Source organism: Choloepus didactylus, chromosome 7 (genome assembly GCF_015220235.1).
Source record: "Choloepus didactylus isolate mChoDid1 chromosome 7, mChoDid1.pri, whole genome shotgun sequence".
NCBI classification, from domain to species: domain Eukaryota; kingdom Metazoa; phylum Chordata; class Mammalia; order Pilosa; family Megalonychidae; genus Choloepus; species Choloepus didactylus.
Genome location: NC_051313.1, coordinates 81574125 through 81597692, shown reverse-complemented (window position 1 = coordinate 81597692; position 23568 = coordinate 81574125). Strand labels below are relative to the sequence as shown.

Here is a 23568-nt window from a genome sequence, read left to right as displayed (position 1 = left end):
AGTAGTACAGGTCTCATCCCACTCTTATGTGCTGCCCGCACCATTTCCTATTGAGTGTTTCTGTTGACCTGATAATTAAATGTTTTAGCATGAGTTTTTAACTTGATGTAGTAATACCATAAAAGTTGAAAAAATATATATTATGCTGAACAGTTTAATAAAAGTATATTTACTCAATATTTGAATTTAGATTAATGATTTAATTAATTTGTTGCACATAGTTATTCTCACAGTCCCTAGAGTAGCAACATCCCTATTTTATGAATGAGGAACCTCAGGTTTAGAGAGATTAAGAGATTTTCCCATACATACCACACTTGTGATTAGTAGACTACAAGCCTAGGTCTTCTTACTTTTGATCTCTTTCCACTTATTCTTTGGGGTATATTCCATTTTAACACAAATCCAAAGTATATTATCCATGAGTCTTAATATATTAGGGTATATGGCATGTACTTCAGTATTACAAAATGAAATGGGGTGTAATAATAATAAGTTACTTTAGTTTGGATTTAAAACATATGTTATATCAAGGCACATAATATACATATGGTGGTATAGTGTCTGACATATTAGGCATTAAATACATATTAATATAATAAAATATTATTCAATGATACCAAGAGTTTTTGTTCCTTAGACTTTGCATATATTTCTGACCATCCTGCTTTTGAAATTCAGGTATCAGAAACACATACTTTAGATTCAGCAGTATAAAAATGGCCAAAGTATTTGTTAGAAGATTCAGAATTTAGCTGGATTGTCAAGATAAATTTTAGTGTGATAAAAGCAATTGAATTTAGAGCTTTTCCATATATTATATATAATCCATTAATCTAAAATAAAGAGATAATCTCCATTGAGAAAATTTCCATAAATATTATTACTAATAAAAGATTATAATTAGCTAATTAAAAAAACACAAAATCTGTAAGTAGTAAAACCTGAAGTCTCTATGAAGTATTTACGTTTATTTCATTTCAGATCTTACTATGAAGCATATTAGATTGTAACATTTTTAGAGGGTCAGTAGGTCCTGGCCGTGAGGTGTCATCACCCTGCCAAGTCTTCCTCATAGACAGGACATGAAGATGTTTCATAGAATGGACCACATAACCAAAAACAACCGAAGAGGTGCATGCTGAAATGCATCTTGCAAGTCACAAAACAGTAAAGGATGCTGTATCTTTTCACAGAGATTTCAGAGCAGGCGGCTCAGCCATCAAAAGTTCAAAAACCCAAGAAAGGATAGAAGCAGGTTCAAGAAATGTCTTGAAAGTCAAATTTTAGGTGCACATACCCCAAAAGAAAGGAAAAGTTTTGTTAGCCTAGAAACCCTACTTCAGTGAGATTAAGTCCCTGTTTTCTGACATCTGTCATATTGCAGAATTCAAGTTAGCATGAGTGAGTGCTCCTGGGTAGATGAGGACTGGGACACATTATTCTTATCTGACAGTAATTGTTAAAGCTCTCCTTAGTCAGGGTTTGATTTGGTGACTTGTAGGATGACCAATGGTCCCAGATTTCTGGAGACTGAGAGGTTTCCCAAGATGCAACACTTTTGATGCTAAAACCAGGACAGTCCCAGGCACACTGGAACAATGGCCACCCTAACTGTAGGGGAACAGCCTATTAGCTTTCCAGCATATATTTGTAAAGCCACATAAAGGGAGATATAAAATACCATTAGCATTATTAGTAGTAGATACAGTTTATTAAGCACTTACTATATGTCAGTGACTAACAGTTATATACCGTCTCATTATATATTCATAACAACCTGAGACATAGTTATTCTACCCTTATTTCCCAACCAAGAAAATGAAAGCTTAGAAAGGTTAAAAACTTGGCTCCTCCTTAACAGTCATTCTATCAGGGAATTAAACACCTACTTCCCTTCAAGACCTTGTTCTTAACCACTTCAGTGAAACAGCATTTATACAGCATTTATTGAGTACCTACCGTGCATACATTGTCACATAATTTAGTAACAACATGTGTACAACTGCAAGAAGTATTATTACTCCTGTTTTATAGAAATAGAATCAAAGAGGTCAAGAAGTATGCCTAAAGTGGAAAAAAAAAACTGCATGGCAGAACCAGTTTTGATTCCATAGCCCGTATTCTGTCTACTTTGCCATGTAACACCCACAATGACACCAGGATCTTGGAGAGGCCCACTTAGGCATTCTACCTCCTGATCACCCAAATTTTCACCACTCAGTTAAATCTTCTAATACCTGACTTGTCTCTCAAATTACCTTGCAACTTGAAAAAACGTCAACCGGTGTATTTTAATAAAGATGACTCATCTTCAGACTTGAAAAGTTAACTGGGGAACTGTTTCACTTACTTTTTACTTCCTTCTTTTATGTTGAAAGCTGACAGACCATATCATTTTAGGCTTCACAAATGCTTTATAGGCATATTTTAAAGTATTCATTCAAAAAATAAGCCAATTTTTCCCTCTCTGCTACATTTCTTGGACAGTTTTAAAGAGCCCATGAATGTAGTTTGGGGGCATCGAAATAATGATATAAGAAGATCAAAACTGAACCAGAAATTTAATGACTTCAAGGTGAGAAAAAATGTTATTGTCATAATAAATTTCTAATTTATGTGCGTTTAGATAGTATTTCTTAAGTGCAGTAACATTTTGGCTTCTAGAAGCAATTTTGAATCATTACGAAACACATTATACTGTCTTTCCTGCAAGTATGACTTTTCTTTGTCATAAAAAATGTGCAATTTACACACATGGAGAAATGAGGCAATTAGAGTTCAAGTGATTTAATAAATAATTTCTAAAGGAACAAAGAATAAATAGTATATTTTTGATTTTTGTTCATATTTCACTGACAAAACATATAATTACTATAACCAGATCATTGGTTCTATAAAAGGATTGTCTCTACTCAACTGTATTAACTATGCAAGGTTTCTGTAATAAATTCTCAAATAAATTACCTATATTTTACTTTTTTAAATGTCGGCAAGAAGAGTTTGAATGCTAAGTTATGCAAAATATAGTTTTCTGGAAATTTTAAGCATTAACCTTAATTAGGTATAGTTCATATAAAAAAGTGAAAAGTTAATTTTAATGATTTCTTGCTATTGTATAGATAATTTTGGTGCACTTATTTTAAGAGTATACTATAGTTGTGGAACACATGGGAACAAATTATATAGTGATTTGCTAAAGTATGTAAACTAATATGTTTATTTTTCAGAATCAGCATTATTTTAACTGTCAGTAAATTGCCAAGGATTTCAATTTTATCTGCATTATTATTTATTAGATGCACAGGCCAGGTGATCCTTCTCCTGTTGTTATATGTTAAGATTTCAAAGGGGCAGGTTTCTTAATTTTCCTGGGTATTGCTCCTCCTGAACACTTACTTTGAATATTTATGAATACTTACTCATAAATATTTGGAGCTTCATTAGTAAAGGTATCACTTATCCATTTCATTTATTGCCACAAATCCATACATATTGCTGTATTTCTAGCTTTCTCTTTAAATTTCAAGACATAGACAGTGAAGCAGCCCAACTAGAACAAATCAGAAGTTACGATGTTCACACCTCTTTTCTCATTCTTCTTATTCATGTGTTTATTTGTAATATTATTGTAGTCTCTTAAAAATTTCAAAATATTTTATACTTCTGTCAACCAAGTCTCAATTTACAAGCTATTCCCAATTGATGGAGAACATCATTACCCTTTCCTTCCTGAACTTTGTAGGAAAAGCACAAAGAAAAAAGAAGGCAGGCTGGTGTCTAACCATGAGATTATGTACTGTTACTCTTTATTCTATATGCCCTCCAATTATTGTAAAATGTGGAAAGGATCTCAAAATAAATTGACTTTGAATTTAGCAAAGACAGTATTTCGTTATGCCACATCTAGCCTGTCAAGATAGAATCTGTTTCCATTATTGTTACTGGAATAGTGAGGAATTATGAATAAATATATTAGAGATCACTTGGGATTGAACAACATGACCCTCAGCGATTGCTTTTATCTTCCACTGAAGCCTTAATTACATGCCATTGAACATTGTATTCCAGGGAGTGCCTCGTGAATAACACAGTGCTCCTTCTCTAAATCTGAATACCCTTTAAAAAACTGTTTAACTCTGTGTAATGAAAAAAGGACGAAGCAAAGAGACACTCTTTCACTGAGTCTGATTTTTTTTATCTCTCAATTACTGGTATTTTCAGTGCTACTCTGGGGCCTGGCAATTTTGACACTGAGAAGTGATGACTGGGGTTGGAAATTCTGGGCTTTGTTTTAGGTAGTTCAATGAAAATAATCTTGCTAAACAAGAAGTGGTCTTATGGTTTTGAATGCAATGGTATTTGAGTGATTATAGATACAAATTGCCTATACCACCTATACCAATATTCCATTTTAATTATCTATACCAAAATACGTGTTATTTTCTTTAAAAGTTCTTAAAGGCAATGTGATATTTTCATTTAACATGTATTATTTACTTCTTGCATTTTATGTTTCTAATGTTGGATAGATGTTTTCTTCTATCATTTGTATTATTATAAGATAATTCTCAACATCAAAGAGAATAATACACGATGTAAAGGGAAATAACGTGGAACATTTCTACACTTGCAAGTTGAAATACATCTTTATTCTAGGAAAATGACCCAGAATTTAAGTGCTCCTATATAGTCAAAATATTTTAAAAGTTTAATCTCTCTGTATTTATAGTCTGTAGGAATGGGGAGGATGGAGAGTGGATAAGTATTATACCAAACTTGTTACTATACTTGTATAACTCCAGAAATAAGGATGAATATGAAAAGAATACCTTTTTTTATTTTCATTAAAAAAATGATAGAAAATAGTGATGTAAAACACAACTGATGGTTTTTTTCTTTGAGAGCTATAGTTTCGGTAAATTAGCAAATTTTTAAATGTTGGAAATTAGGTAGTAAAGCAAGAGAGAAAATTACTGTAGTTTTCCATATTTTACAAATGTGAAAGTTATATCAAATTACCTATACCATCTTGAAATAATACAGAATAATAGAATATGATAGCTAGAAGTTACTCTGAGCAATCTCTTCACTTTACAAATAAAAACTCCATGATGGGGAGAAGTAAAAAGAATTCATCAACGTCACACATTGATGAACTGATGAATGGTGGTGACACTAGGACTAAAATCTGTGCCTAATGATTCCCAGCCCTGGCTTCTTTCCATTTTGCCACATTTCTCCCAGGTGGATGGAGAATATTTATCCACCTTAATGCTTATTCCTCTGAAAATTAGTATAGTATAGTATAGTACAGTATAGTATTATAGTATGTAGTATAGTATTATAGGATAGTATATTCCTCTGAGAATACTACTGTTTTGTTTTTTTTTTTTTCCAAGCTAGGAATATTATTTATTTCTTCATTCGTTTGGTCTTTTACAAAGAACTCTCCATGAAGTGTTATTATTTAACCACAGAGGTCCTGCCTCTCAGATTTCTTCCTAGACATGTCTTTATTGCCTGACATTTTTAGAAAATTTTTATTGTGGTAACATATACAATATAACATTTCCCATTTTAACCACTTTCAAGTATATAGTTCAGTGATGTTAATTACATTCACAATGTTGTGCTACCATCACCACCATCCGTTACCAAAACTTTTCCCTCACCCCAAACAGAAATTCTATCCCCATTAAGCATTAACTCCCCATTCCCCACCTCCATCTCCACCTGGTATCCTATTGTAATAATTTTTGCTTTGTATATTTAGCTCTTACGTTTTTAGGTGACTATAGATTTATGACTTTATCTCTTTTTCTCAGTGACTTTTATCATTTCATAATACCCCTCCCTGTTTATTATTTAATCTTAACTTTCATCTGTTTTTAATATTGCTACTTCTGCTTTAATTTTGCTTACATTTTCCTAGATCTCTTTGCCTTTTACTTTGTTTTCAACTTTTCTTTTTTGACTTTTTTTAATTGTGGAATAGAACATATATACGTAGAAGTGATAACTTTCTAAATGCAGTTTAACAAGTAGTTAGAGAGCAAATTTCAAAGAATGTTATGGGTTACAGTTCCACAGTTTCAGTTATTTCCTTATTGTGAGATATATATGCAAAAAGATAATAACTCTCAAAGTACAATTTAACAAGTAGTTGTATAGGAAATTTCCAAAAATGTTATAAGTTACAGTGCCATAGTTTCAGATATATCTTTATTGTGAGATATATCATATATACAAAAGGGTGATAACTTATAAATTACAATTTAACAAGTAGCTATAGATCAAATTTCAAAGAATGCTGTGGGTTACAGTTCCACCGTTTCAGTTCTTTCCTTCTAGCTATTCCAATATCTCAGCAACAGACAACGTGGAATTTAACAAAGGATTATGAATACTGAATCTCTATATAATTTTCTTTTTCTAAGTACTGTTTTTTTTTTAATTTAAAATATCAGTTTGTTGAGAATATTTTTAAAGATCTAGTTTATAAAATAAGTTATCTTGTCTTCCTGTTCAGACTTTATACAGTTTATAATGATTACAGACTCAATTAGTTGGCTAAATAGTTTCATCTTTCATTACTTTAATCTTGGTCTTCCATATTAATATTGTTTCTTATATTTGAGTTTCTACTACCAGTGAAGTTATTTCCTCGAGGAAGTGATTTTCACTCCTGTCAATAACTGAAGCATTGTAGATGTTTCATGTTTCATTCATATACTTCATTCTACCCAACAGCTTCCAGATTTACACTCATTTACCATTGCCCTTTCTGAGAGATGCATGGGATCAAGGAGGCGGCTCCACTAACACAGAACTCTCATTGTACTGCTGAACAACCAGCAAGCAATGGCACCAGTTTTTCTGTTCATGAAGTGCAGTGGCACACCCTAGTTAACCAGACAAGCTAACTGATCTTGTCCAGATATTATTATATATCACCTTTGGCACATGTACGAGCTAAAGTTGTTAAAAAATAAAATGATTATAATCTTTATATTTTAGTTTCTTTCAGAATTAAATATTTTTTTATCCCTATCCTTCTTTACAGCCATATTTCACCAAGAACATTTGAAAAATATTGAAAGTTTTAGCAGATTATTAATATGGGTTATTTTTTGACTAAAAATACAGGCATTTAGTATTTCAAATTCATGTTAATTTCTAGATGCATGGGAGAAATGTGAAAGACTTAAGGAATTTGAAAATCAGAGCAAAAATACATTTTAATGTGAATGTTAATTCATGAATAATCTTTTAAAATTGTCTTTACAAAGCTTCATGTTTATAATGATCCTAAACTAAACATAACTCTGATATTGTCAGTATTTTTAAGCAAGTTGCAAGTGTCTGTTAAGTGAACAGAGTTCCCCAGGAAATCACATTCTCCTTGGAGGAAGCGATTTATAGAATTTTTTCAATGATAGGCTAGGGAAGATTTATTAAATAGCCTTTTTTTTTTTTTAGATCGAAGTTCTCTTTAATAATCTTATGAGAGGGATCTAGAAAAATGGATATTGGTACACACACATATTTGCAAGCAATTTCAGCGTGTTGGTAGACTTATCAAAGATCGTCCACAATGCTAGATTAGGAAATTTTAGCAAAGTGTGTGACATGAAAGGGAAGTAACTTTTTCATCTGAATTTTTTTTTTTATAATATCTAAAACTTTCCATTAGAAAATTGTAATAAATTACAGTACTTGTAAATTATATTTGCTTTATATTTGCTCTTCTCACCCTGCATACTCCAATCAGAGTGCTTCTTTTTCAGAATACAAGAATTTTACAAGTATTGTTTTAATTTAGCCCCTAAAAATGAGTTGCAGTTTTTTTCTTTCTTAATTGTAATATTGAGTTGATTATTGACATATGTAGATTCATCTGATAAAAATGCCAGTTTGGAAGTAGCAATTTTTGTAGAATAAAATTGATCTAAATAAAAAGGATCATAGTCCATGAATATTTTTATACATTAATGCGTGCTTTTAAAACACAATTTATTAAACACGTAAAATACATCCTTCAGCTTGTAAAAAGTATAGTGAAAAACTCCAACCTAAAAAAAAGGTTTTATAAAATTCCAGTATTAATTATATTTTAGGAACAAAGAGAGATTAAGTGTTTAATATGCTATGATACTGTCTACATTTATAGGTAGAAATACAGTCTGTAGTAAACGTCCATATCTTTTGACTGTGTCATATGTAAGATAAATTTTCATTAAAAGACTAAATAAAACAGTATGTCAATTTTATTTGTTGTAGAAAATGAGAGTTGTTACTTAACTCGCTAGTACATGACCATTATGAAATTTATTCAAAGTAAAAACCTAAAAGTTCTAATCTTTTCATAAAGGAATGAAAACTGGCATTTTAATGATTGTGTTACTTTACAATGTTATCAAAATTCAGAATGTTACTAAAATGTGAATTTAATGCTAGGGTTTGTGGGAGAACTGAATATTTTTTGTTTTTTAATTTTGCTATTGGCATTAAAATTGATAAAATCATGTAAAATGTTTCAACAATGATCAGTAATCATTCTTTTCAAAGTAATGTTTCTGAGCTTTCTTGGCTGTGGTTAATTTTACTTATGTTGAAATACTCAACAGATGATTATATTCCAATGATTGAATTCACCTTTAATCATTGCTAAGTATTATTCTCTTTAGAAATCATGTAAATTTAATGGAATCATATTTTCTGATTCAAATTTCTGATAAATATCTATATTCATCCATAGACTTGTCTTAATATTTAGATTGACACACCTATAATCCGCAAATAATGACACTTGATTCCATAATGTAGGTTGAAAATTAATATGCAAAACAAGCAAAGTTAAAGAACTTCCTAATTCACACTAAAGGTTTTTCATTGATATTTATGAAAAAAACTGAAAAATGATAACTTGTATACAACTATTTCAGAATATGCAATAATATACATATCGTCAGGAAGTAATGAGAAATACTAAAAAATATGTGCAATAAGTGATAAGTTATTTGCATTTTGCTTTGGTTCTTCTTGGAATCAAGCAATGAGATGGCATAGATGGCAGTTACACTGTTGTTGGAGAGACAAGGAGGCCCACTCTTGATTTTGAGTCCAAGTATGTATTTGAAGATAATATTTTTCTGACAAATTAAAGATGTCACTTTTAACTTCTTTAGGAATAAAGGTAATAAAGAAATTACTCATTTTTGAAAGGTATAAGTGAAATCCTTGAACACCGTTTTGAAGATTTGGTTTAGTTGGGCAACCACTATCTTCTTATGACTTAGTTTGGAGTTCTGCAAAATGAAGTTTTAAATCCAGCCATATCATAAGCCAAGTAACCCTATGTGGGTTGTCCATTAAATCATGGCAATTGTTTTAGACTGCTTCAAGAAAGAATCTCTTGGGAAATAATATTTCCAGTGTCTTAAGTAATTGTCTGCCCTAGTAATTATAAGATATTGAAAGTGAAGGTTACAAAGCTGTGGTCTAATTGCTGTCAAAAATTTTGTTTAAAAATTAATATTACTTGCCGAGAGTAGTTATCCTAATGTCATCTAAATCTGTTTATATTACAAATTGAGGTTGCTTTGAATTGCTTTAATCTTTAAGTACAGAGTCCAGCTGATTACAGTTAATTTGACTTCCTAAAAGTTCAAAGCAGATGACTGAGCCTGTACCCAGGGATGTACCCTACATTCCATTGGCAGAAAGCAGAGGACAGATATTTGCCCATTTTCTTATATTGCATATGACTTCTTATAAATATAACTTGCATTTTTAAATAAATTTGTCTCTATTGCTAATTACTCTTAAGTGTTTTACACTGTTCATTATGAATCTTTATATACCATCAGGTAATTAAAAAATTCCTGAACTGCTTTTCTCAAATTCTTCATTGAACCATCCTCTAATCGTAATAATAGTTACCATTGACTGTCTCTGAAGTCAACAGTTTCAAACCAAGTTTGTGTCATTACTTATTTCATATGACTGTAAGGTTAGGGGTTGATATTGTCTTCCAATTTACTGAATTTAAACAAAGCTAAACATTTAATAATTTGATTATTGAGATATAATTAAAATACATAGCTACAAATTTCAAACTAAATACTTTTCTTGGGCTATTAGTCTGAACCTGAACATACAGAATTAATATTTGCTTAATTCTTAATTTGGGTGTCAGTGTGTTTTATCAAGGATGATGGGCTAAGTTTAATTGTCGCAATTGAAAAATTTGTCCACTAGTACCTTTATAAATCATACCTACTTGTTGGAATTAAGAAATGAAATCAGCAGTCAATTCAATCAGGTATATTAACATTCCCATTAACCTTTAATACATTAGGGCTTCTTGGCAAAAAGTTGTTTTCCTGGTATGTATATATATATATATATCAAGTTATAAAATAAGTGTGTATATATATACAACTTATAAAATAAATTTTAGTGCTTGTTACTAAGGTTGAGTAGTCTGGGAAACTGGCAAAAGATAAGTTGTAAAAATACTTAGTCCTCATACAACACAGGTACAAGCTTTTGAAAAGTTAATACTGTACACAGCTGTTCCCTTAATTTTGTTTCTTTCTTCATTTATAAAAATGAAAAAGGCATATCTTGAAGCTAAGTTTCTTATGATGGGTTCCAATTTTTTTTTAAAATCATGCTTTTTTTGAAGGTCACAATTCATGCCCTTAAAAGGGTCACATTTGCCACTTAAGAGAATAATAAAATCTTGAATGGAATAAATTTTTTTGCATATTATAAAATAAACACAGAAGTTTTCAGTCATATTTTCAAGACTTAGGAATTTTATGTATCTGTTTCAAGCATAGCCATCAGAAACAGGAAATAAACCTTTCTTTTAGTAAATCAATTTTTAGGACTGGCAAATATTCATGAAAACATATTGGTAGAAAATAATGATTTAATAAGGAATTCCACAGAAAAGTAGGCACTTATCAATTAAAACAGTTTTTAGTTGCCTACTGTTAGTAGAGGATTTTAAGTGGGTGCGTGCATGCACGTAAGCATGTGCATATATGTGTGATGTGTTAAGTATGTATATTTGTTTTTTCTATATATGTACATGCAACAGCCTGTTGATTAAATAGAAAACATATTTTCACAATTAAATTTGTTTTCAGGTTATCATTTCTAAACAGAATTGAAAATTTAGTAAATGACGAAATAGTATATTTATCTTCTGTTACTAACATTTGTGTTCCCCATTCTGTGTGATTTGAATCATGTTCATCATTAGATTAACAGTTGTTAGTATTGTATATTCTGCTTTTCATTTAATTTATTAATCATGTCTTAATTTCTAAATTTCATTTAATTGAATCATACCAAAAGCATTGAAATCTTAAACCATTCAATTCGTAAAAGGTGCTTCAAGTGTTTTAATAGGCTTCCATTGTGTTTTTACAGCAAGCTTAGTAGTGGAGGAGCGAACAAGACAGATGAAAATGAAAGTGCATCGATTTAAGCAGACAACAGGGTCTGGTTCTAGTCAAGAACTTGATCGCGAGCAATATTCTAAGGTAAAACTAGTAGTATCCACACAGTAGTTTCTCCCTTAGAAATGTACAATGTGTGTACCAGGCAGGACTAGTCATCACCAAAATTATATAAGAGATGTTATCTTTCAAAGGATAATCTTGCATCTTATTCCTACCAAAGCCCATAAAACCCCTCTCTTGATATTTTTCACAAGACATAATTCTGTTTATTAAAATATTTATTAATGAATTTAGTATTTTTCTAAATATTAAATTACATGAAATACTTTAAATTAAAGCCAAATTCACACAAATAACCAATATGTATGAGACCATTCTTTGCTGGAATATTATTCAAATATTGTATTTAAATATTAAGACAGATATAGTCTTAAGTAATAGATATATTTTAGGTTCGTATTGACTATTAAGATGTGTTAGTAAATGTCAGAAATCATTTGATGAGATTTCTTATTGATCTTTCTTTAGTAAGAAAAAAGTAACTGATTTCAAACTTTTAGAAACTGAAATCCACACATTTTCAAGTGCTGATTGAGCATTTAATTTATATTTAAATATTACATTATTTTCTAAGGGAACACTGAGCAATGTATAAACTTCTAACTAATATCTAATAATTTTAATTAAAAGATGCATAGAATTATATATTTCGTGAAGTAATTTTACATATATTGATTTATTTAAATATCTGTTTTTAGAGTACTACAAAATTGTCAGCAACCATTACAGGTGAAACTTTGTTATAATTTGATGTTAAGAAACCTTTTTTGGAAGTAAGAACCCTAAATTCAAAATTAAACAAGAACTACACTAAATCAATACTGTTAGTTTGAAATCTTGAAATATGAACCTAGAAAAACATACTTATTTTGCAGTAATGGAAGTGGTTCGCTGTATAGCCATATATTCATCATAGACTAATACAGAAAATCAGAACCAAATATGATGAATTACTACTGATACTATCATAGGGTCATGTGTGTTGGACAAAATCTATTACTTTCCACATTAGGTCAGATGGGTTTCCAACTGAGACAACGCCAGAGGTCAGTGTGTTTCAGTGAGGCTCAATTTCCTAAGAATCTGAAACAACTTTTTAAAAAGTGAAATCAATAAAGCAAAAATATAAATAAATACAATAGTAATCAAAATATCATGATGATCCATAGAGTTGGTGATTCCAGGTCCATCTATCTTCTCTGCAGCTTATTCTTTATGGTATTTTCACTTCATCAGCCTATTTGTCTGTCTTTATGGATATCCATCAATTTTGTTTTCTTTTATTACAAATGCAGTGAGAATTAAAAGGCCAGGGTAATTTAGTTTTTTTCTCCCAATTGGAAGTAGTTATTTCAAAAGGTCTTTTGAACTGGAAGTGCTTTATTAAACTGGAAATATGTCATCGATTTCTTAGCATTATGTCAAAAGATGAGATGAAATAGAGTAGCAAGGAGAGGGAGAGCTAGTATGGGAAGCAAGGAAGAGGTAAGTAAAGAACTGGGGTGAAATACTGAAAGTCTTTCTGGATTATTCTGAAGTAAGTCTCTAATGAGTCAATCCAAAAAATCCACAAAATGAAGTGCTCTAGATGTCTAAAGAACCACTAATACTTACAGTCATATATTAAAGCAAAAGTAGGTTTATTTGTTTTGGAAAATTCCAAATTCTGTGGCCCATAGAAATTTGGAACTTGAAAACACCTCAAGCTCCTTATTTCTACTCCAGCTCCCTTATTTAGCAAAATGTAAAAATGGGCCCCAGAAGAAACAAGGTGATTTACCAGGAATAGTAAGACTTCTCTGTGGAGTGATGAACCTTAGAACCCCTCATTTGGGACTTAGGCACCATTCTACTCTGCTTCTTATATCACTGAAATGCTCATATGACTCCAGTTTAATTTGGAGGTTCTCATATGACTTTGAATTTGCATACAATTAAATTAGCATATTCTATCCTTTTTTCCTCCTTTGCACATGCTCCATCTTTCTGTCTCTCTCAACTTGCATTAAAACATTTATTTAAAAGATCCGTTACATTCGAATATATTACTATTGCTCTTACTGCATAAATTAATGCTGTTTTATTTTTAAATAAAATTATTATAAATTGTAATGTAAATCAAATGGGAAATGAAAGATATAGTAACTTTATAAACTTATGAGAATATAGGAAAATATATAAGATAAAATAACACTAATGATTAGTTCGTTTTTATTTTTATGTCAAATAAAAGATAAAAGTCTCCACAATCCTAATTTTCCTATTAGAATATTACAATTCCTATTAGAATGCTTACAATAGAATTTTTAAATAATTTCCAGCAGCCATATCAGTTGATTTAAAACCTGTATTGCATACTAGAGAAATTTTTTTTCATTTTTTATCTTTTTACACCAAGCTTTTATAATTTACTTTATAAAAATCTATTTCGTTTCTACAGTTAAGAGCCAGTATGTCATAGATTAAATTTTTGAACTTCATTTTTTTACTGTCTCTTGTTCAGTGCCTTAATCCATTTGACATTTTGGGCGAAGCAAAACACCTTTGTTGAAAGACCTGCCAAATTTGAAATTAGTTAGCCATTTTCAAAATACTTGTAAGGAAACATCAGTAGAACTGGACTGTCTTTGTGGCTGAGAATTATGACAGGAATATAGTGAAATTCCTGAGATGCTTTTTGAAACCTCTTACCTCTTTACAAAATGTTAAATGACCCTAACATTCACCTTGAGTAAGTAATTAACACTGTCTTTGCTTTTGAAACAGAGCAAAACTGCTTTTGTATCCTTGAAATGTGGCCCCAGGCTTTTTTTTCCATTGATGTTACACAGTTGCATATCTAGATGAAGGAGTGAAATTCATCACTGGAGCGTAAATTTGCATTTAGGCCCTCACATTTTAAAGAGAGCTTATGTTTCTCTAACCCAGGGACAGCAACCAAGACTGAAGTGATAGGTTTTGTAGGTAGCTGCAGGGTATTTATTATTACTGACTTCTAAAAATAGCAGCCCCTTAATTAGACTCCCTCACATCAATGACTTATTTCCCTGCTGTAGTTATTAGTATAAATTCCTCTTAAGTGTATTACGTTCCTCAAAATATAATTAATATATTTTAATTAAAATATTTAATTGGTAAAAAAGTAAGTTTAGTCAGTCATGCTTGATGTGAAGTCAAAGTGATTCTTTAAATTTTTAGCAGATTTTGGAAAAAGTAAATGTAGTTGTAAAAAGTGAATTTGAAAGTCTTTCATTTTCTTCAAATAACCAATGCGAAGAAAAATGTGATCTCATGTCAGAATGATCGCTTGTTCTTTACCCCAGTGTAGAAAAATTTAATATGACATGCAGTCTTTTAAAATTCCTTCTTTGTCTCTTTGCTGAAATTTCAAAGGTCTAGCTACAAAAGGTTGAGAAAGAGATGACTTATAGAAAGGGAAGATTTCTTAGGTTGGAGATATATTGCCGTGTGCATGCACATTTCTTTAAGCTGTAGTCTACACTGCTTATTGTTGGTATTACCAAATAAGGGCAGCATTTGTGCGGGATGTCAACACAATGCCAGGAAATCTCCTACAACTGGACAAATTCTTTTACAGCATTAAATTCCTATTTTTCATATGCTCTCAGACAACCTATCATTTCATCACATTTGAAAACATTATACATAATTATATAGCACATCTCTTTTAGCACAATAATTTCAAAAACCAGTAATATAGGAGTTATAATTGTATCCCAGCAACAAAGTTAAATTCAGGTTCTACTCCATGAGCAGATTAAGTTTTTACATCTACTCTGTGAGTAAAAAAAAAAACGGTTCTGAAATGAATCATGTCAGTCAGGATCATGCTATCAGATATGAAAAATTTGCTGTTAAACTACATTTTATTACATTGCTTTGAATGCATTATTTTAACTCACATTAATTTTAGATCAAACATGAAGGTGCATAAATAGATCATCCTGAACAAAATAACACATGAATTTCCTTTTAGGTTACAGTTCAGTATATGGCTTTCTAAAACAAATCACACAATTTTGAAAAGAACCTTTGGGAAGATAAATGTATAGATATTCTATAAGTTGGCAATTGTTTGCATGCCTGATGTGTAATTCTTTCACTAACACATAACACATGAGAGGCGAAGAATTAAAACTAACATTTAAATGTTTTAAGCCTATCTGCACTTAAATTGTGGATTATAAAATAAAATGTGAATCTCTTCTCTAGCATTATTTTAAACGTATTTTTGTCTTTTACTTCTTCTTTTTGTACATTTAGATCCAGGTTTTAGTATCAGTTTTATTTAATCTACTTTGGCAAGACAATTATTTATACAATTTTTTTTAGAAATAGAGTCCATTCAGATTCTTTAAAACTCCTCTGATACGCAGCATGGATTACTTTTCTACAGGTTTAATGAACATGTCATATCTCCACACTTTTATTACTCATGCATCTAAAATTAAATTGCTTGGGAAGAAACTTAAATACCCAAGTGTTAAGTTGTGTGTTCTTTTGTTTTATATAAGTTATATTATCTTATATCCTGGTACCTAATATAAGAGAATCAGTCATTTATTAGGTATTTAAAATTATGTATAAATTATATATCCTTAATAATTATAACATATATAAAAACAATCATATATAAGTATATATAAAGCTGCCCACTGCATGTTCTGTTACAGTATGACAGTGGAAAGGAGAATAAATTAACTGTTTTGACAACTTTACACATTTTAATCTTTCACTTGATAAGTCCTAAATCTTAGGGAATTAATTCTAGAGACAAATTTAAAAGCATTTAAATACAAGATATAGTGAATACTATAATTTTAATAAGAATCATATTTTTTGCTTTTAAATCTGAAAATTTCTAGTGAAACCGTAATATAAAGGTGAAGTCTTATCTTTGAGTCTCTTGCTTTACTCATATTTGGCACAACCCCTCAGCTTTAATATCAGCCCTTTTTTGTGAAGGGATATATTTTTGAAGCAGTTTGAAAGATATGAAGTCTTAGAATAGGGAAAGTGTTTAGGAAAATTGAATAGCTTTAGTAAGAATCAAATATAGAAAGATGGAAGCAGTCCATACCATGGGTAGAATGGAAGGTGAATAAAATAGGCAATAATGAAAGCAAAAGCAAGGAAAAAGAAACTCATGTTTTAGAAAACAAATAATGCAATTTTGAAGTTGTAAGTATGTGCAAGTAATTAATTAAATGGATTTTCCATCCAAACATTTGGTTTTTGTGTTTAATTTATAATTCAGACTTTGTAAACCATTTCTTACCATTTAAAGTATGTAGAATCCTTACACTGGGAATCATATAATATGTTAGTGCTTGAAAAGGATTATTTTAGATTCCACACCTACTTTCACAAAGGTACACTTCTGTTTGGTGTGGGCTAAGTAGTCATGAACCTCACCATGTATGTCTCTTTTTCCCATGATCTGATGATGGAGTTCTCACTTTCTTGTTTTTAATCTTTAGTATAACATACATAAAGATCAGTACAGAAGCTGTGATAACGTCTCTGCCAAATCATCAGATAGTGATGTCAGTGATGTGTCCGCCATTTCCCGAACCAGCAGTGCCTCACGCCTCAGCAGCACAAGCTTTATGTCAGAGCAATCTGAGCGCCCCAGGGGTAGAATCAGGTGAGTTGGCAATACCGTTATATAAACCGGATTTTTATCCTTAGTATAAAAACACAACTGCCTTCCTGAATATTCTTTCTAGAATACAGTTTAGATCAAGTAATAGAAACATTTTATTAAAATAACTGGGACTAGAATGGGTTGAACATTTATTGACTGTTAAGTAGTATCACCAATAGACTGGTACTATCTACTATCAGTTATAGCTTGTAACCATATTTATCGTTTTAGAGATTGTTCAAAGTCACATTTGCAGGAGTTTCTTATAGTATGATTAAATCCATAAAACATCCTTTAGTCCAGGGTCAGAAAGCTTCTTCTCTAAGGAGCCAGATAATAAATATTTCAGACTTTGTAGGCCATACAGTCTCTGTTGGAACTACTCAGTTCTACCATTGTAGCACAAAAGCTACATAAACAAATGAACGTGGCTGTATTCCACTAAAACTCTATTTACCAAAACAGGCAGCAAGCCATATTTGCCCTAAAGGCTGTAGTTTGCCAACCTCTTTAATTCCATAGCAGTTGTTCTGCTTTCAGACGGGGTAGGGTTTGTAGGTATGACATCATAATACATGGCTCTCGTTTACATTATATAAGTTGTAAGAAATATGCATGGTTTGTTTAAATCACCAATCAGTAGTGTTACATCCTTTACAATGCAAATACCTGCTGAAGGGAAAAAGACATCAGAAATAACAAGTCTTGTCTTAAGTAAATCTGACTTGTTGACAAAACATATTTTGTATTATTTCCTTTACCAGGTTCCGTAAATAAAAGTTTCACTGAAGGAATATTGGAGTTGAGGAGAGGTCCAATATTATAAATGTTCAAAATAGAAACAATTACCTTCCTAATACCCTGAAAGCCTGATATTCTCATAGATTTTGATGATGTACACTAAAATTTGGCATATTCCTTTTTTCCTGTATTGTTCCCTTGCACACAGCTTGTCTGTTGAAGCAAATGGAGAATATTCATCTTTCTGTTAATTAACAATTTTATACTTTAATAATCTACATGAGAAATTTCAACTGATAAAGGTATACTAGAGCATAGTTTATCTCTACTTCTAACATTCTCACTATCTGGTCTTAACAGAATATTAATTTCTTTAAAATTTAAGAAAAAGTTAGAAAAGCAAAAAGCATAACCATATTGAGTTGCATAGGGTCAATGGGCAAAAATTATTCGAATAGATTCCTTTTTATTGAAATATTATTAATAGGATTATGGTTCAACACTATTCAGTTTAACAAATGAATGTACATAAACAGGACTTAAAGACTTTTTTACTTTTAAGCACTAAAAATAATTTAGTAGATGATTGTAAAACCATAAAATCTGGAAGTAATTTTTATGTGTGTTCATTATAAAGCCACACACATAAAGACTTCCTTGAGTCCTAGGCTCTAAAGTGCTACTAGTAGTAGACTTCATATTACTAACCAGTTGTGTAGAGTAACGTGTGGATCCATTGTTTATTCTTTTGAATATTCAAGAATACTCTTCCAAGACTATAGGGTTCCTCAAAAATTTATATTCAGGAAAAATTTGATTATGTAAGTTTTGAGGACGAAAGCAAAAACAGAGAAACTTTAGGTAGCTCAACCCAAGGGACTATGTTTTTGTACTATAGAGGACTGGAGGAAAGCGCATGGTAATAGTTTAGGACTGGTATTACTTTGTGGAGAAAATGCCACAATAATAAGCCAACACTAATTATAGTGATATCATAACTAGAAGCAAAAGATAGGGAACTTCTTGCCTTCATATTACTTTTCTTCTTTAGTAAAGATGGTCAGGGAAGGGGGCACAGACCTGAAAAGGATGCAGAATTTTTGGATGACAAATCAAATTACTATAGGCATGTCTGGTTTCAGCTTCCTTTTCCATTCTCTGTAGTTCAGAACCCATTTGCGCTCAGAGTTAATTTTTTTGTAAATATATTATGTACATTTAGATTCTAAAGCTAATGGCTGAACAAGTCTTCCCCTTAAGCTAATATGGAATTGCTGCTTTCCTGATAGTCTAGACTTTAGATCAGTGATTCTCCTTATATGGCACACATTCGGTCTTCTTAGAATACTTAAGAGAAGTAGAGAAAAGGAGATATGGGAAAGGAGAGATCTCTTCTGAGAAGTTAACACTTCATATATATTCTTCTTCCTACACCCATTCTTCTCCCTATCCTCATATGCACATTTGCACACATGCACACAAACACAAAGAAATTTATTTTCTTCCATTATCGAGTCTGTAGTAAACACCTGACAGAGGAGTATTTGGAAGGAAAAAACCAAAATGACATCAATAGAAAAATGACTTCAATATAAAAACATCAAAATGCTGTGTGTCACTGATAGGGAATGAGTGTTACAGGCCCTTGATCCTTAAATATTCCCTGCTTTCACAGCTAACAGTGTGAGGAACTCTTGTTTTCAATAAATTAATGTTTTTAATTTCTTGTCTTTAGTAACTAGTATCTGCATATGTTTTACTCTTCTGTTTATTTCAGTTCATAGTTAAAAGATGAATAAGGCTGATCCATTGTGATCGTAGAATATATTTGTATGTCAAAAGTAGCAGCAAATTTTTGAGATACTATCATGTTTAAGGACTTGAATATTTTCCAAGACAACATTAATGTATAATACATTGGCCACATACCTAGGAGATTTAAGAATTTAAAACCTCTTTTTACATTCTGGTTTCCTATAAATGCCTTAGCTCAAATCATCCTGTGACACAGATATTTTTTATTATACATTGCTTTAAATGAACTTTATTCTGGAAGTCAATAAAAAGATTTGAAGAAAACATATGACATGACTTATCTTATAAAACCATGATGTGTAAGCACTTAAAATACCATGTATGGTTTTGATTTCCTCTATCCAATACCTGATGAACTATGAAAATAAGTACATCTGAAAGCAGTGGATTACACAGGCTTTTGTATAATTTATACAAAAGGGTTTTCCAAACATTACTTACTACATTCTCCTGTTAAGGATTCATAGCCCGCATGAATGTATTTAAAGTTTTAAGACATTCTCTATTGAAACAACTTGTTTAACTTTGTTTAATTCAATAAACATCAAACTTATTTGATTCTGCTTTTATCATAGAGACATCTAGTAATATTTTGCAGAGTTCTTAAATCTGTTATAGATAATCCACCTATAAGGAAAAAATCTATAAAATTAGCTTCAAAAAGCCTAGTTGAGGACAAATAAAATTAAGCACTTACAAGATGTGTGCAAGTTGAAAAGTATAAATACATTTGGATGGTAACTCTAAATGATCATTTTCGATGTGCTATGGATTCTAGGGCCATATCCTGAATCATTTGTATTTGAGGTAGTTATTATACAATAAATATATTTACTCTCAGAATTACTACTGGCAAAATCAGATGGCACTTCTGCCTGTGTTAAAAAAAAAAAAAAAGAAAAAAAAAGAAGTCTTTTTCCCTGGATGCAATCATCCATGCAGGCATCCCAGTTTAAAGTAATTGAGCTGTTTTTCCTCTGAATTGATTGAATAGTTCATCTGAAATAGGTTAAAACATGTCTCATGTTTTCAAAGTTTAAATATGCAGGGGAGCTATAGTAGAAAAAGAAAACACACTATAACATTTGTATTAGGGTAAAAAACCTTTTGCTATAATAATGTTAGATCTAATGATTTAAAAGTTATTCTCAAAAATTGTTGTCATGGATTAAAAACTATTCATATACTTCCTCTAAACAGTTGCTAAGATGATTCTCACAATACAAAAATCAACATTTAATATTTCAAAATCATAAGCATTGATAAAGATTTGAGGTTGTCTCATTTTTCAGATTTGTTTCACATGTGCCTTACAATTTGAATTTAATTTTGGCTTAAATATTCCCCAGTGTTTTCCCATCCTAATACAAAATTTGAAAGTATATCTTACTAGAGGGGCATAATTGAGGATTAAAATGCACATATATTAGAAACTAGAAATAATGCATTGGGTTCCTGACTTCTCTTTTGTCTAATTTTTTTTTGTCTAATGAAGATATTCATCCCCAAAAGGAACTGAAATCCTGCAGTATAAGCTCTGAACTTTTTTTCAACTTTATTGTATATCTATTTCTTTCCAGGCAGACAAATTTCAGATGTTCTATACAAAATCAAGCTTTTAAAGCAAATGCCAGCATAATCCTATAATTGCTCTCAGATGTTACACAATCTTAGAATCTTTGACAAACCCAACAATTTTCCAACAGCATTCAATAACATATGTTCTCCTGCCTCTACCATGTTTTTTTATGAACAACTAGGTAGATTTTAATAAACAAAATTTGAAGAACAAATATGATAACAAATAGTTGGTATCTTTTATCATCCCCGTTTGAAGGCATATTTTCAAAAGCAATTATCCATGTTTTCTAGATTCATAATCTGGAGGAGAGATATTAAAGTTTTTAAAACTTTATTTTAAAACTTTATTTTAAATATTTTGTTATTTTAAATTTTGATAGAAGGTAAATGCATAGGGTAAGATGTTCTGAAAATAAATCTTAACAGTTTGAAAACTTACAGAAAGTAATTTCAAATCCCCCTTATTTTACAATAGTTCTTTAATTCAGTGAAAGAATACAGGGTAGAAGTTTTTTGCTTTTATTTTAAGTCTTTGGATTTTGTGTGTGTGTGTGTGTGTGTGTGTGTGTGTGTGTGTGTGTGTGTGTGTGTGTGTGAGATAGCATATGCTCTAAACTGCAAGATCTTTATTATATTAATAGCTCAAAATATAAAGCTTTCATTTTATGTGCTTAGTAAGTGTTACGCTTACTGGCATCAAGTGTTATCAAGAGTGAGCCAGAGGGATTTTTTTCCTTTTTTATTTGGTCCATTCACACTTAATTTTGCATAACTGCATGTAACTATGGAAAAAAATCAAAGTCTATTGAGATCTACAAAAGGACTAAAAAGAAAGGAAAATATTATGTAAGTTAAAGGACAAGGGAGAAGATGAATCTGAGCACAGTGAAAGTTATTGGATATTGATGATCTGATAAAGAGATTTTAGTGCTCTTTAGTGTCTTCTTTCATAGCTTCTTCTTAGTTTTAAAAGCCACTGCCACTGTTGTTTTCTGTGAAGAGAGTAAAGCTGTAAAGAAGTGGAATGAATATGTCATGTGCATTATAAAAAGATACTGCATTTTTGGTGAAAAAATTTTTGATGTACCATACTAATCAGTATACCATGTGACTACTCGTACCATATGTCTGAATTATTATATCATGACATATTCATAACATAATTAAAATACTGCTTGACCTGTGAAGGTAAGGAAACAGTCTTGAGAATAGCAAGTTACAGAGCTCTTGGCACAAGACACTTTTACTGGTTAAGTTCTTTCTTGCACACTATTTAATTTAAGACTACAGGTTTGAAGTGAAGCAGTACTGGTACAGTTTGGAACAGCTCCAGCATGCCTTGCTTTTTACCTTAGTACTCTTCCAGTCCATTATAAAATTTACTAACACACCTTTACTTAAAGTTCTGGGAAAATCATAGCAAATTGGATAAGTGTTTACCATATAATAGACAACAAAAATGGTCAGTTAAAATAAATAAAGTTTTCAAAATGCAATAGAAACTAGGAATATCTTACTAAGATGGGATTAATTGTGGGAATGATCATTTGTAATTGGATCTTAAAGACTACTTCTGCCTTCTGGGAAAAAACTGTACATTGTTTATGGAATTTTTAAAGTAGGTTGTAACATTTCATTATTCATGGAAATCTCCTCTTCTGTGGCTTTATTTCTTCTGTTACAATTGAATAATATTATTTTTATTAAGAATATATTCAGTTGAAATCAGACATCAGTTTTCAGTTTTCACATAATCGCACTTTTAAAAAAATCATATTCAGTGCCTTTTGTTAAGTATTATTTTTCCTTGGTGCCTAGCCCAGTCCTTTCTAAATGAAAAGATATATGTGCACATCCATTCAGTAGAAATGTAGTGGCCAAAATATTTCATCATCATGGACTGACATTGTGAATGTGTATGGCTTCTTAATTTACTAAAATCTGACATTCTAAGCCTCTGTTATATCAGGAATGCAAGAGAAGTACACATATCAATCTCCTACTACCTGTTAAAAAATACTGCAAAGAAAAAAGGCATGATGTTTGAAAATTATTCTAAATATTTAAATAGATTGAATGCTAAAATCTCTACCCTTTTATGGGAGATACTTACATAATCAGGTATCATCTATAGAGATCTTACTAACATACTGAATTTACAGTTTACCTTAACCTGATAAATGAAGGTTATTCCTCAATGAGTTATTTAATATTTAATCATTT

General features: G+C 30.9%; 1 protein-coding gene across 47 annotated transcripts in view; it reads left to right on the top strand.

Annotated features, from left to right (window-relative positions):
* Positions 1 to 23568, top strand: part of RIMS1 (regulating synaptic membrane exocytosis 1) — a 567640-nt gene that overhangs the window by 407208 nt on the left and 136864 nt on the right. For 35 of the 47 annotated variants that reach the window (XM_037842364.1, XM_037842314.1, XM_037842363.1 and 32 more), the window contains 2 exons: positions 11449 to 11561; positions 17042 to 17208. The exons of 10 other annotated variants lie outside the window; for them this stretch is intronic. In XM_037842364.1, coding sequence (XP_037698292.1) covers positions 11449 to 11561; positions 17042 to 17208 — 280 coding nt within the window. Of the gene's footprint in view, positions 1 to 2490; positions 2579 to 11448; positions 11562 to 17041; positions 17209 to 23568 lie in introns of those variants that run through there. 2 more of the 47 variants (XR_005217800.1, XM_037842362.1) reach the window with 2 other exon arrangements.